The sequence below is a fragment of the Dermatophagoides farinae genome, chromosome 3 (genome assembly GCF_024713945.1).
Source record: "Dermatophagoides farinae isolate YC_2012a chromosome 3, ASM2471394v1, whole genome shotgun sequence".
In the NCBI taxonomy this organism is placed as follows: Eukaryota; Metazoa; Arthropoda; class Arachnida; order Sarcoptiformes; family Pyroglyphidae; genus Dermatophagoides; species Dermatophagoides farinae.
In genome coordinates, this window is record NC_134679.1 from 6,735,228 (window position 1) to 6,748,714 (window position 13,487).

At 30.2% G+C, this 13,487-nt stretch overlaps 4 protein-coding genes across 5 annotated transcripts; all 4 read left to right on the plus strand.

The window, feature by feature from the left end:
• The first annotated feature begins 28 nt into the window (after positions 1-28).
• LOC124495114 (uncharacterized) lies at positions 29-13,435 on the plus strand. 2 transcript variants are annotated; one of them, XM_047058445.2, is made up of 3 exons: positions 29-2,251; positions 2,359-2,550; positions 13,208-13,435. In XM_047058445.2, exons 2-3 carry the CDS (start codon positions 2,484-2,486, stop codon positions 13,411-13,413), a joined length of 273 nt encoding a protein of 90 aa, XP_046914401.2. In that variant the 5' UTR covers positions 29-2,251; positions 2,359-2,483; the 3' UTR covers positions 13,414-13,435. The 2 variants fall into 2 exon arrangements, with proteins under 2 accessions (XP_046914401.2, XP_075585617.1); XM_075729502.1 differs by having other exon boundaries at positions 29-2,550.
• LOC124495120 (uncharacterized) lies at positions 2,546-4,855 on the plus strand. Its single transcript, XM_047058450.2, has one exon. It carries the CDS (start codon positions 2,714-2,716, stop codon positions 3,962-3,964), a length of 1,251 nt encoding a protein of 416 aa, XP_046914406.1. The 5' UTR covers positions 2,546-2,713; the 3' UTR covers positions 3,965-4,855.
• Positions 6,011-6,972, plus strand: LOC124494859 (general transcription factor II-I repeat domain-containing protein 2B-like; the record flags this gene model as incomplete). The annotated part of the gene is made up of 1 exon (XM_075729503.1): positions 6,011-6,972. A coding segment is annotated over one exon (906 nt), but the record flags the coding sequence as incomplete, so codon positions are not given.
• Positions 8,154-12,201, plus strand: LOC124494854 (exosome RNA helicase MTR4-like). Its single transcript, XM_075729435.1, is given in 3 exon segments — positions 8,154-11,115; positions 11,117-11,147; positions 11,701-12,201. Coding segments are annotated over 3 exon segments (2,001 nt in total). The 5' UTR covers positions 8,154-9,387; the 3' UTR covers positions 11,943-12,201.
• Positions 13,436-13,487: the final 52 nt, after the last annotated feature.

Below are 13,487 nucleotides of genomic sequence, written 5' to 3' on the forward strand. Positions count from 1 at the left end.
TTGTCCTCGTCGTGGTCGTGGTGGTGATAATGGTTCTTGTCCTCGTCGTGGTGGTGATAATGGTTCTTGTCCTCGTCGTGGTCGTGGTGGTGTTTGTGGTTCTTGTCCTCGTCGTGGTGGTGTTTGTGGTTCTTGTCCTCGTCGTGGTCGTGGTGGTGTTTGTGGTGGTGGTGGTGGTGGTGATAGTAGCTGTTGTAGTTGGTGCAATTCTTGTTGGTGTAGTTGTTGTAGTTGGTGTAATTCTTGTTGTAGTTTGTGTAATTCTTGTTGTTGTAGTTGTTGTAATTGTTGTATGTGTTTTTTGTATTAATTGTTTTCGTTGGTTGTCATCCATGTTTCTAAATTGAATATAAAAAAAAATCATTTGAGTAAAAATAAAAGAGATAAATTTAATTGATTAGTTTTTAAAATTCAAAAAAATACTTGTTATGCATAGCTTTCTTCAGCTACGGAAACGGATACTTACTTTGAAAGTAGACGATTATAACCAACCAGCAAAAACAAACTTAAAAATTTTTAATTAATAGTAACACAACTAACAAGCTTCAATATATATATATTCAACAATTCAATCATTAACATAATGAATGAATTGAAAGCTATTATTATTATAAAAGCTATTATTATTAACATAACTTGTTGTTAAAATAACAATGATGACGATGATGATCAATCAGCAAAAATAATCGAGAATAATGGTAATAAAACTATTAAACAATATGATAGTTTGAATAAGATTTTCGACAATTTAATGAACATTCAAGAAACATGCATTTTAAATAATTTTATCGAAGACGAACAAATAAAAGAAAGAATGACACAAACCATCAAATTATATTCGCACTGGAACAAAAAGTTCATAGTTGCCAAGAATAAAACAATACAAGAAAAAGAAAGTTCTAATAAGAAATTCATAGAAACAAAAATTTTGGCAACAAGTGAATTAAATATGAAGTCTGGAGATCCGATGGATTTTCCATTATGGTCAAAATACATAGAAAAAGAGATAGTTCAAAACGATAATTTCACAGAATTAGAAAAAATTATCAAAATTAAATCGATGTTACCAAACGATTTCGTTTTAATTTTTGATTATGAAAAACCCAATGTGAAAGATATTATTGAACAAATCAACAAAAGATATAATTCAGAGTTGCTAATAGCAAATTCAATAAGAAAGAAAATAAACAATTTAAATATCTTAGATGAAAAATCCAAAGCGGAAGATTGGAATAAAGCCTTAACAATCGTTGAAGCAATAAATGTTTTGAATAAACAGGGAAAAGAATTTGCAGCAAAAGAATTATCCAAAAATATGTTATTTAAAATCAAGAAAAATGATAATTTATTTGCCGATCTGCATGAAAAAGATTTTACAAAGAAATTATTGGAGAAAATCAAGAAATCTTTTGAAAGTGCATCCAATAGAGAGATGTTTGAGCCACAAACACAATCAAAAACGAAAAATTCAGCTTTGGTAACGATTGAAAAAAGTTGTTTCTTATGCAATGGGAAACATCCCAGTTTTTTATGTAATCTTCCGAGAAAGGAAAAATTTGAAAAAGCAAAAGAAAAAAAGTTATGTTTTAAATGTCTTGGAAAATTCAATCATTTTCATACAAATTGTAAAAAAGGCAGACGATGTAATTGTGAAAAGAAAATGAACATCACAATTTGTCCATGCCAAGAAGATAACAAAGAAAAAGTAGTTGTTAATAAAGAAAAAGAAAATAAAGAAGAAAGTCAAATTTTGGAGAGTCAAAGTTTTGCAAGTCATGTTTCAACAACAGGAAAAGAACATGCGGCGGTTTCTGCAGGAAAAAAAACAAAATCATTTTTATCGATTATTGAATTATTTGCAGCTAACAACAAAAGAAAACAAAAAGTTTTTGCATTATTAGATGGGTGTGCAACAATTAGTTCAATTTCATCGAATTTGGCCAAGAAATTACGAATAGAATCGATAATCGAAAACGAAACTGAAGTTCAAGGATACGGAAGCATTTCAACTGGTCTACAACGTGCCACTCAAATATATTTCGAATCATTAAATGGAATAAAATTTGGTCCAGATAAAATTCTAATTGGACCAGAAAAAATTTTAGATGATGTAGATTCCGTACCAAACTATATTTTGGAAAAAGCAAAAACAATGGGTTTATTTCCAATTTCACCATCATCTGAATCATCTCCAATAAGAATTGACGCATTATTTGGCTTAGACTGGCTTTTCCAACATATACTTTCACCAGTTAGTGAAAGAAAATTTATTGATTTGGGAGACGGTTTCGAGGCTTATGAAACAAAAAAGAAGTCTTACAGTCTCATCTTTTTTTTCTTCTTTATTTGATCCTTTAGGTCTTTTAACACCATTTCAATTGAGCTTCAGAGAATTTATACGAGATCTACATTTATCAAAAATCAATTGGGATGAGCCATTAAATCAATCTTTCATATTACGAGCAGAAAAGTTGGCGAAACAAATGGACGATTTAAAACGTGTTCATCTTCCACGAGTTGGTACTTACGTACTTTACCCACCGCAGACTGGTTTGTTTGAGTTTTGTTTAAAATAAAGACTGTTTTGATTCAAAATGTGTTTAGTGTAATTTAGTTTAGTTTAGGTTAGGTTAGGTTAGGTTAATTTTTCCTAAGGCTTATAAATATAAAAAAAAATAAAATAATAGAATTATAGAAAATTAAGACTGTTAACATGGAAATTTATTGGTTTGCAAGTTTGTTGTTTACAGATTTTTTACCAAAAACATCAGTTTTATTTAAATGGCCAGTTTTTGTTGATGATAATGGTTTATTACGTTTCAAAAGAAGGATAGAAAATTGCCAATTATCATTTAATGAAAAATTTCCAATTATTCTCATCGACAAAACAATTGTTAGAGATATGTTAAAAGAAATTCACATTAATCTTTTCCATGGTGGAATTTTTCGAACGATAGAAGAAATTAAGAAAAATTTTTATATTCCAAAGTTATATTTTTTGGTAAAAAATTTAATCGCACATTGTCAAAAATGTCAAAGATTTAAGGGAAAGGCTTATGGTTTTGAGTCACCACCATTGCCTAAAGCAAGAATGTTAATACCAAAAAGAGCGTTTTGTAACATCGGTATCGACTTGTTCATTAATAGAGAAATGAAAGAAATGAAAATCTTTTCTATGATTTTTGTTTGTGCAAACTCAAGAGCTGTCCATCTTGATGTTGTGCAAAATAAAGGAATAGAATCTGTATTCCAATGCCTAACCAGATTCATAAGTTTATATGGTTTACCAGAAAAAATTTGGTCCGACAACGAAAAAAGTTTTTCAACAAGCAAGAAAATTCTATTGAAATTTATTTTCGCCAAAAAGAAAGTACAACAAAATTATAATGTAAATTGGGAATTTAATCCACCAGCAGCACCATGGTACGGTGGTTTTTATGAGAGATTAATTCGTTCGGTAAAAGAAAGTTTATCAGTTGTGGTGGTCAAGAAACATTCTCAAGAAAGTTTCAGAACACTTTTGACGGAAATCCAAGGAGTAATAAATGATAGACCATTATTCAGAAGTTCAGATGGTACATTCGTTACACCATACCATTTGATTTTCGGAAATAAACGTTCGACATTATTTTCATCAGTCAGTATTGTCGATTCTGAGCATGATAGATTATCATTGTTGTACGAAAAACTAGTTGGGAATATCAGAGAATTTTGGGAGACTTGGAGAAACAACTATCTCACCGAATTAAAAAATTTCGGATCAAAAAATGGAATCACGCCACGAATTGGCGATTTAGCTTTTTTAAAAAATGATCAAAGGCGTCAGGATTGGCCGATAGTCGAAATTTTGGAGTTGAATAAAACTGGTAAAACAGCAAAGATTTTGGATATCTCCAACGGGAAAACTTATTGTCGTTCAATTCGTTGCTTGGTTCCGTTGGAGGGGGACAATGTTATAAATTAAATTATTGAATAATTGCATATATAAGCACAGTTATGCTAAGTCATAACACCAACTTTCTTATATTATTATTTTTTTTGATTATACTATTAAAATCTTTCTTTTATTTGTGCTAATCATTCCCGTTTCATAATAGCGTGTTAAAGAAATTTTACAATTATGCCATGATAAAATGAATCATATTGGTTGTTGGAATTGTTGAAAGAAAGATTGAATTACTGATTAATGTCACTGTTGAGCGTATTTGATTAGTACGATCAATGGTGAACTAGTTCTATAAATTAAGCATGTTTAGCAGTTATTTATAATTAATAAAAACCATTTTAAAAGCCAAACTATTGAATCTTTATAACTATTGAATCATATACTTCAAAGCCTCTTGCATATTCCAATATTGGTCAACACAAATGTCTAGATATCGTATTTTGTCGTTTTTATTGGCCAAAATGGCGTAATGATGTTAAACAATGGATTCGTAAATGTGTCTGTAACGTTAAAAAAGATAATGATCCTCATCCTGCTAATCAACCTATGTCTGCAACTGATATTGTGAATCTCAATCCTTTTGAAAAAGTTGCAATCGATATCATGACATTATCATCATCTGAATCGGGCAATCGTTATATTTTTGTTCCAGTTGTGCGTTTAAATTATATTTTTTTTAAATTGTGATCTAGTGATTTTCTTAAACCGTCGTCTTTGAAACTTCAGTGATTTGTTAAAAAATATAACCGTTTATTGTAAATAGATATATCGTTATTTTTGGGTAAATATTTTTACATATTATTTCAGATTTTATATTCTGCACATCGTTTGCAAGAACATGTTGCGTCACGACTGAACTTTTAACCTGTAACAAAATTAAAATTAAAATTACCTTGAATTAATTTATTATTTTCTTGTGTTGGTAATATTTTTAGTACTTTAATATGTGACGAAATATGTTCTTGCAAACGAATGCAGAATAAATTTTTATAACAATATTATTGAAATAAATATATATTTTTTAGAATTTCTTATCATGGCTAGTTCAATAAAAAAATCGAAATTATCCGAAACATGTTGTAGCAGAAAATTTCAAGCTTGGTGGACCGATAGATACGGTATGATTGAAAAGGACAATAAAGTAATTTGTGTTTTGTGTTGCACAACTTTAGTCTGTAGAACATCTTCAGTAAAGCGGCATTATGAAACCAACCATAAATTTCTTCTCGGTCGAAGTGTAGAAGAGCAAAAGGAGTATATATCACGTGCCTTAAAAAATAAAAATGCTCAAACTATTTCTTTAATGAAAGAAATAGAAAAAAACTAAAAACTAATAAAAACTAAAAGGGGAGTTTTTATTTATTTTATTATTATTTATTTCTTTATTGGAACTGAATCAAACACCACCGCTGCCAGTTGGCTTCAATGTGCACCATACTTATTCGATGATTTTGAAATCAAAGAAAAAATTATCCAAAGAATCAAAGACATACCGATAGCTAGAAATACAGTCAAAGAGAGAATCTTGGATATGGCGGAAAATGTAGATTTTCAACAAAAAATTCATATAAAGTCTTGCGATTTTATATCCATTTGTCTTGACGAGTCTACCGACGTAACAGGCTCTTCTCGCTTAGCAATTTTTGTACGTTATTTCGTTCAAAACAATATTAAAGAAGAGTTGATAAGTTTATCAACATTAACAACAACAACAAAAGGAATCGACATTTGTAACGCAGTTATAGATGCATTGGAAAAAAAGAAATATGTCCTTCTAAAATTGTGTCAGTTACAACTGACGGTGCCCGCAGCTTAACTGGACGGGAAAATGGGTTTATAAATTTATTTACAAAACGTATTGGACACCCAATTCTTTATTTTCATTGCATTATTCACCAACAAGCGTTATGTGCAAAAACCGGTTTAAAAATGTTTGAAGATATTTTGTGTTTTGTAACAAAATTGGTCAATTTTTTATCAGCACGAGCATTAAATAAAAGAAAATTTCAAGAATTGTTAAATGAAGTAAACTCGTCGTACAATAGTTTACTTTTATAAAATAATGTCCGCTGGTTAAGCCGCGGAAATGTTTTGCAAAGGTTTGTAGATTGTTTGGAGGAAATAAGATTATTTCTGAATAATGAAAACATGATTGACCAATACAAACAATTATTGGATGTAGAATGGTTAGCAAAGTTATATTTTTTCACTGATTTATGTTCTCACTTGAATGAATTAAATATAAAATTACAAGGTAAATATAAAACTGTAATTATCATGTTTGACCTAATTAAATCTTTCGAAACCAAATTAAACATTTTTAATCGCGATATTTTTTCCAATTCTTATAAATATTTCCCAAATACCAAAAATTTTTTTTCAGAAAGTGAATGCCACGAAAAGCCAATTAAAGAGTCATTAACAAAAGAATTTTCAATGGTAATTCAATCCCTGATTCAGGAATTTTCTGCAAGATTTACGCAGTTTAAAGAATTTGAAGAAACATTAAAATTCATTTTATATCCTGATACAATACCATTCGAAAAATTAAATTTAAAAGTCCTTGACTGGTTAAATTTTAATGAATTAGAAATGCAATTAGTTGAATTTCAATCAAGTACCATATGGAAACAAAAATTTGTTGATTTAAGAAATGATTTAGAAAATATTGAAAGTAATCGATTATTAGATCAAATAAATAAAATTGCGGAAGATGAAATTCTATCTACATGGAATTCAATTCCTGACACGTTTAATTGTTTAAAAATATTAGCAAAGGCAATTTTGTCAATATTTTCATCGACGTGGGCATGTGAATCTTTATTTTCGGAATTAAATTTCATAAAAAATAAATATAGGAATAGAATGACGGATGAGTCTAGTTCGGCATGCGTTTTGTTGAAATTAACTAAATATGAACCAGATATTAAATTGTTATCATCTGGAATACAAAAACAAAAATCACATTAAAAATGTTTTAATTGATATTTGTTCATTTATTTATTTATTCAATGTAATCTTTTCCGTTTTTTTACTCACATCACCATCATCATCATCAATAATCAATCAACAAGTTGTATCATCAATAATCAATCAACAAGTTGTATCATCAATAATCAATCAACAAGTTGTATCATCAATAATCAATCAACAAGTTGTATCATCAATAATCTCTCTCTCTCTCTCTCTCTCTCTCTCTCTCTCTCTCTCTCTCTCTCTCTCTCTCTCTCTCTCTCTCTCTCTCTCTCTCTAGTGATAGAAATTCTAAAATTATTCATATTTACTTTCAAGGTAAGAATATGGTCATTGAGAGAGCGGAACATATGTTCTGTGTCTGTTGTGCTATTTATTCTATCCGATTTGTTTTTATGGTGATTTCGAATAAAATTCATTTGTTTTCTTATTTATAAATTGTGAATTATCGATAAAAACAATTAATATGAGCCTCAACGTAAGTCGTATTTTGTTCTTTTGCTGGTTGCTCATCAATATCTTCGTTGAAAATGATTTATTTTCAGAATTGCAAGAACAGAAGAGTACGAATCAATAAAAATTCTTGCAGATCGGTTTGTTCTTTTCGACCATAATGATGCCTGGAAAATTGCAAATAATTCCTGGAAAATCCAACACGACCAGCCAATTTTGAACAGTCAGTATAAATATGAAAATCATGATTTTGGTTACGAACGTTATTTAAGAAGTTGAAAATACAAATGGGTGATGAAATTGGTTAACAGGCAGCGTTAATTGAAATTTTAAATCTGATATAAATGACCAACATATAAGGAATGTTTGATCCGATGAATATTTGTAAGATAAATCAGCCTTTCCCAAACTTTTTTGAATGTATGAGATTTTAAAATTTTTCGCGGCCCACCTTTATTTCAGAATCGAGAAAATGACAAGTCCAACCTAACACGATCAGTTCAGATGGTTAGTTATTGGAATTAGTTACCAGAATTGGTTGGTTTCTATACCGTTTTTTAGATTTATTAAAAATTATTTTCAATAAATCAATAATGATGAATTGTGTTTTTCAAGATTCAGAGTTAAATAATGTTTGTTACATTTAATTAATTCGATATGTATCGGATGTTCTGCCATTGAAGATGAAAATATTTATTTTTAGAATATGTTGTTGTAATTTTCCACACAATGAATAACATTAACAAATGATCATCCAAAAAAATTTTATGATTCGAAAAAATGTAAAAGTCGATAATAATTCAAATTCAGTTTGGATTTGTCATTTTCTCGATTCTGAACTGGTCGTGTTAGGTTGGATTTGTCATTTTCTTGATTTTGAACTGATCGTGTTAGTTTGGATTTGTTATTTTCTCGATTCTGAACTGGTTGTGTTAGTTTTGAAATTTGTCATTTCCACGATTCTGAACTGGTCGTGTTAGGTTGAATATTGGTCATTTTCTCGATTCTGAACTGGTCGTGTTAGGTTGGATATTGGTCATTTTCTCGATTCTGAACTGGTCGTGTTAGTTTGGACTTGTCATTTTCTCGATTTTGAATTTTGAATTCTTACTTTACAACAAAAAATGGCACAAAATAAACCATATATTTTATTTATGTCTTAAAACAAGATTTAAAACAAATGCAAAATTGTCAAAATTGATGTTAAGTATGATTGCACGACATTCGAAAATTGGTGTCTATACATTTTTGCTAATCTCAGGGATTTATTAATCTGCAAGATGGCAGTACAGTCGAGAGGGGCGAAAATTTCCCATACATAAACTTTGACACCCCACATCTACTCTCGAAAATGGTAGCCGGAAGTTGAAACTCAGATTGTTCAAAGAGCAACTCTTTCACTATGCAATGGTAAAATATTTTCGCTTGATTCCGAAAAATCTAAAATCTAAAATTCTATAGTTGAAGTTAACAATGATTCATTGATTGATTTGATTAGTGAAAATCAATCAGAAGTGGTGGATATCAATTCATTTGTAAAAGTTGGAGAAAAACAACAGGAAAAAGTAGATGAAAAAGTAAATGAAAAATCATATGATTTAATCGGTGTACGGACGAATGACGTTATTGACAATAAATCTGGAGTTGTTACTGGGACAGGGGAGCATAATATGAATGATTGTGATGATCTAACTTGGGACTGTACTTCATTTGAATATTATCGTAATCGTTTTAAACGTCGCATGTTACAACAAATTGTTCTGAGTAACTTTTTTATCGTAAAAAGGATCGAATCATATAAACTGGAAGCGGACTGGCTTACAAAATCCTTGGCACCAGATAAGCACGAAAATGTTCGAGATCATTATTGGCATAAGGGGAGTGTTGAAATGTAATTAATTACGAATATGCCAACAATGATTATTAGAATTGTATGGAACAATAGTTCCATGTACTGTATTAATATGTGAATGATTTAGAACAGAAATATACTTTTAAATGACCTTTGCTTCGAAATGGATTTATTCGATGTTTTTGATTTGGATCAAAAATCCAATGATATTGAAAAAAGTAATGATAATGGTGAAAAAAAATTGATGACCACCGACGAAGATGTTGACAACGGTTTGATCGACAAATCAATCAAAGATGTGAAACGTAACAAAGATAATGATGAAAATCTTCTAATCACTTCAATGATAGATGAATGGACCATAACACCTGATGATACAGATGATCATGATGATGAAAATTTGGGTCAGTATTATGCAAATTTTACTGCTCGTGTCGCAATTCATAAACTGGAAACACAAGGATCGTGTGTACATGAAGTGGTCATTCATGACGATTTGGAATATGTGCCTCTTCGAGATCATAGTGGAAATCCTATTTATATGCCTGCTAAATCATATAAATTCCCATTGGATTCATTTCAAAAAGAAGCAATCCTTTGTATTGAAAATAATCAAAGCGTTTTGGTTTCGGCACATACTTCGGCTGGTAAAACGGTTGTTGCCGAATATGCCATTGCATCTTCATTGTGAAAACGAAAACGTGTTATCTACACAACACCAATCAAAGCATTGAGTAATCAAAAATATCGCGAATTTAAAGATGAATTTGAAGATGTAGGATTAATCACTGGCGATGTGACAATCAATCAGAATGCCACTTGTTTGATTATGACCACAGAAATTCTACGTTTAATGTTATTTCGTAGGAAGGAAATTATACGTCAAGTCGGATGGGTTATTTTCGATGAAATTCATTATATGCGTGACCGAGAACGTGGTGTTATCTGGGAAGAGACCATCATTCTTCTTCCCGACACTGTCCATTATGTTTTCCTATCCGCTACTATACCGAATGCAAGACAATTTGCCGAATGGATAGCTTATCTACATCATCAAAGTTGTCATATTGTCTATACAGATTTTCGTCCAACACCATTAAAACATTATATCTATCCAGCTGGTGGTGGTGGTGATGAACTTTATTTGGTATTGGATGAACAAAATAATTTTAGTGAAGAAAATTTCAATACAGCCATGAATGTGTTGAAAAATTCATCATCCAAAGTTGTTGATCCGAGTTGTATCAAAATTATCCCTATAATCATGAAACGAAATCTGGCACCAGTTATTCTATTTTGTTTTAGCCGTAAACAATGCGAACGTTATGCACTTGAAATTAGCATTCTTAATCTGGATTATAATTCAGCCGAAGAAAAAACATTAGTCGAAGAAGTATTCAACAATGCAACCGATAAACTTAGTGATGAAGATAAAAAATTACCACAAGTACAGCAAATATTACCACTTCTTAAACGTGGTGTTGGCATCCATCACAGTGGTCTTTTGCCATTGATCAAAGAAATGATTGAAATTTTATTCGGTAAAAGTCTTATTAAGGTATTGTTTGCCACTGAAACAATTGGCATGGGTTTGAATATGCCTGCTCGAACGGTTGTATTCACTAGTGTACGAAAATTTGATGGTAGAAATTCGCGATTTCTAACTTCAAGTGAATACATTCAGATGAGTGGCCGTGCTGGTCGTCGTGGTTTCGATGAACGTGGTATAGTTATATGCCAAATTGATAAAAAAAATAGTCCAATTCTGGTTGAACAAATGATTTGTGGTAAACCGGAAACATTGAATTCAGCATTCCATTTAACATACAATATGGTTTTAAACCTATCGCGTGTTGAACAAGTGAATCCAGAATACATTCTCAAACATAGTTTTTTTTCAATTTCAACAATATCTGGAATATCATAAGCTCGATGAAAGTAAGTTTTAATTGATTTTTGATATTTTTTAAATTATTTTAAAATTTTTTCAGATCTCTCTCATTATTATAAAGAATTTCTCAATATCGGCAAACAAATTGAATTTTTTGAGGAAGAACTTTGTCGTAATGAAAAAAAAAATAAAAACCATAAACATAATTCAACAATATAAACGAATTAAATTGGATATTGAAAATGAAATGAGACAAACGAAAGAAATGATGAAAAAGATCACAAGTTCATCACTGATTGATGAATTGAAATGTCGTAAACGTGTACTACGTCGTTTAGATTATTGTACACCGGAAGATGTCATCCTAATTAAAGGACGAGTTGCCTCTGAAATTACTGGGTTTGTATATGATTCTGTGATGATGTTTGTTTTTGAATTTGTTTTCCATTTCTTTTTTTTGTTACAGTGCTGATGAATTATTATTGACCGAAATGTTATTCGATGGATTTTTCAATGATTTAAATGTGTACCAGATTGCCGCATTATTAAGTTGTATGGTTTTCGAAGAGAAAACAGAAATTCTACCTAAATTGAGCGAAGAATTATCTAAACCATTGAAAACGATGCAAGAATTTGCGAAAAAAATTGCAACCGTCTCAAAGGAAACAAAATTAGAAATCGATGAAAAAGTTTATATAGAAAAATTTCGACCAAATCTTATGGATGTTATTTATTCATGGACAAAAGGAAAATCATTTTCAGAAATATCTAAAATGACCGATGCATTCGAAGGGTCAATAATACGTTGTATGCGACAAATATCTTAGGTTTGGCTAAGAAGGATAAACGTATTATAATGATGATGATGTGTTAGATGTGTTAGGTTGGATTTGCCATTTTATCGATTCCAAAATTTCTTTCGATTTTTCATCATACACAGTATCAAGTAATATATACCTGTCTGCATCAATTTTTATTTTTTTCTTGTTCGACAAATCAACAATTTTCGTCAATTCTTCATTTTATTAAATGATGGCCTCATTCAATTTATGTGTTTTCACAATTAAATCAGTATTCGAAAACGTATTATTTTTAATACCTTTGTGACATTCGGTAATTTTTTCCTTAATTTCGATTTAATGGTTTCTAGAAAATCCAATCGTGTGATGATTTTTGCTTCTTGTTCAATATCATTATCAAGCCATTTTATTTATATATTATTGTCGCTGCAATTTTTTATTTTTTCATAATTTATTTTGACGATAATTATTTCAATGTTGAGATTTTCACGCAAACTTGATAATGTGGCTCTTTTATCAAATTATTCGACGTTACACACAACATTCACAAGTAAAATTATCGTACTTTATTATTCTTTTTAGATTAGCTTTTATAATAAATTTGAAATTCATAATTTATTTTGTTTTCACAATCGTATGTTCAAATGCCACATTACCATTTTAGTAATGTATCATTTGTTGTATTCATGATAGGATGTTTTTACATTTATTAAAATTTCCATATCGATGTTTTCTGATGTTTCTCACATCCTTTGATGATTGGACCTTTAATGATTAATTTTGATATCCATTTTTGTGATTGTTATGATTTCCATAACATTTGTATTTCAATTAAATTTTACAACACTTATTAATATATTTGTACCATTCAGAATGGACATTTAACTTTAGCTGTAGCTGGCAATTGATTTGTCATTCTCTCTATTTTGTTCGTTTCAGGTTGGATTTTTCTTTCTCTACTTATGAACACCCGAGTTACGAATATTCAGACTTACTAACAAATGAATTCAAGTTCGTAATGAACCACATTTAAAACCGCAATCAATCACTTTTTAATTTATTAATTTTATTTTCATATAACAATGACAATTTTTTTTACCTGCGCCTTAATTTGTACACACTTAAAAAATTTTACTCCCTCTTACGTTATGCGTAAAATTTTTTTTGGACAAGGGGCGACGAAATTTTTTTTTTTGCACAAGGGCGCCCAACAGCCACGGCTCGGCGCTGATGCTATTTATATAATCATATTGATATCTTCTTTATCTTTATCTTTATCTTTATTCATGTAGCCCGGGCTCCAGGTTCTTCGGATGAAGAATCACCGAATTCATTGAAATTGAGTAACAATCGTTATTTAACCGTTTCGGAATTCAAGAATAAAGTTGATATACGTGTATATTATCGCAATGATGAAGATGGTGAACAAAAACCAGGAAAAAAGGCACCAGTTTATCGAAGGATGAATGGAAAAAAATTGTATCCAACATGGATATGATGAAAAAAAAGATTAAAAATCAAGGTGATTCAGATTCAGAATGAATGAATCCATGAATGACAAATTGTCTCATT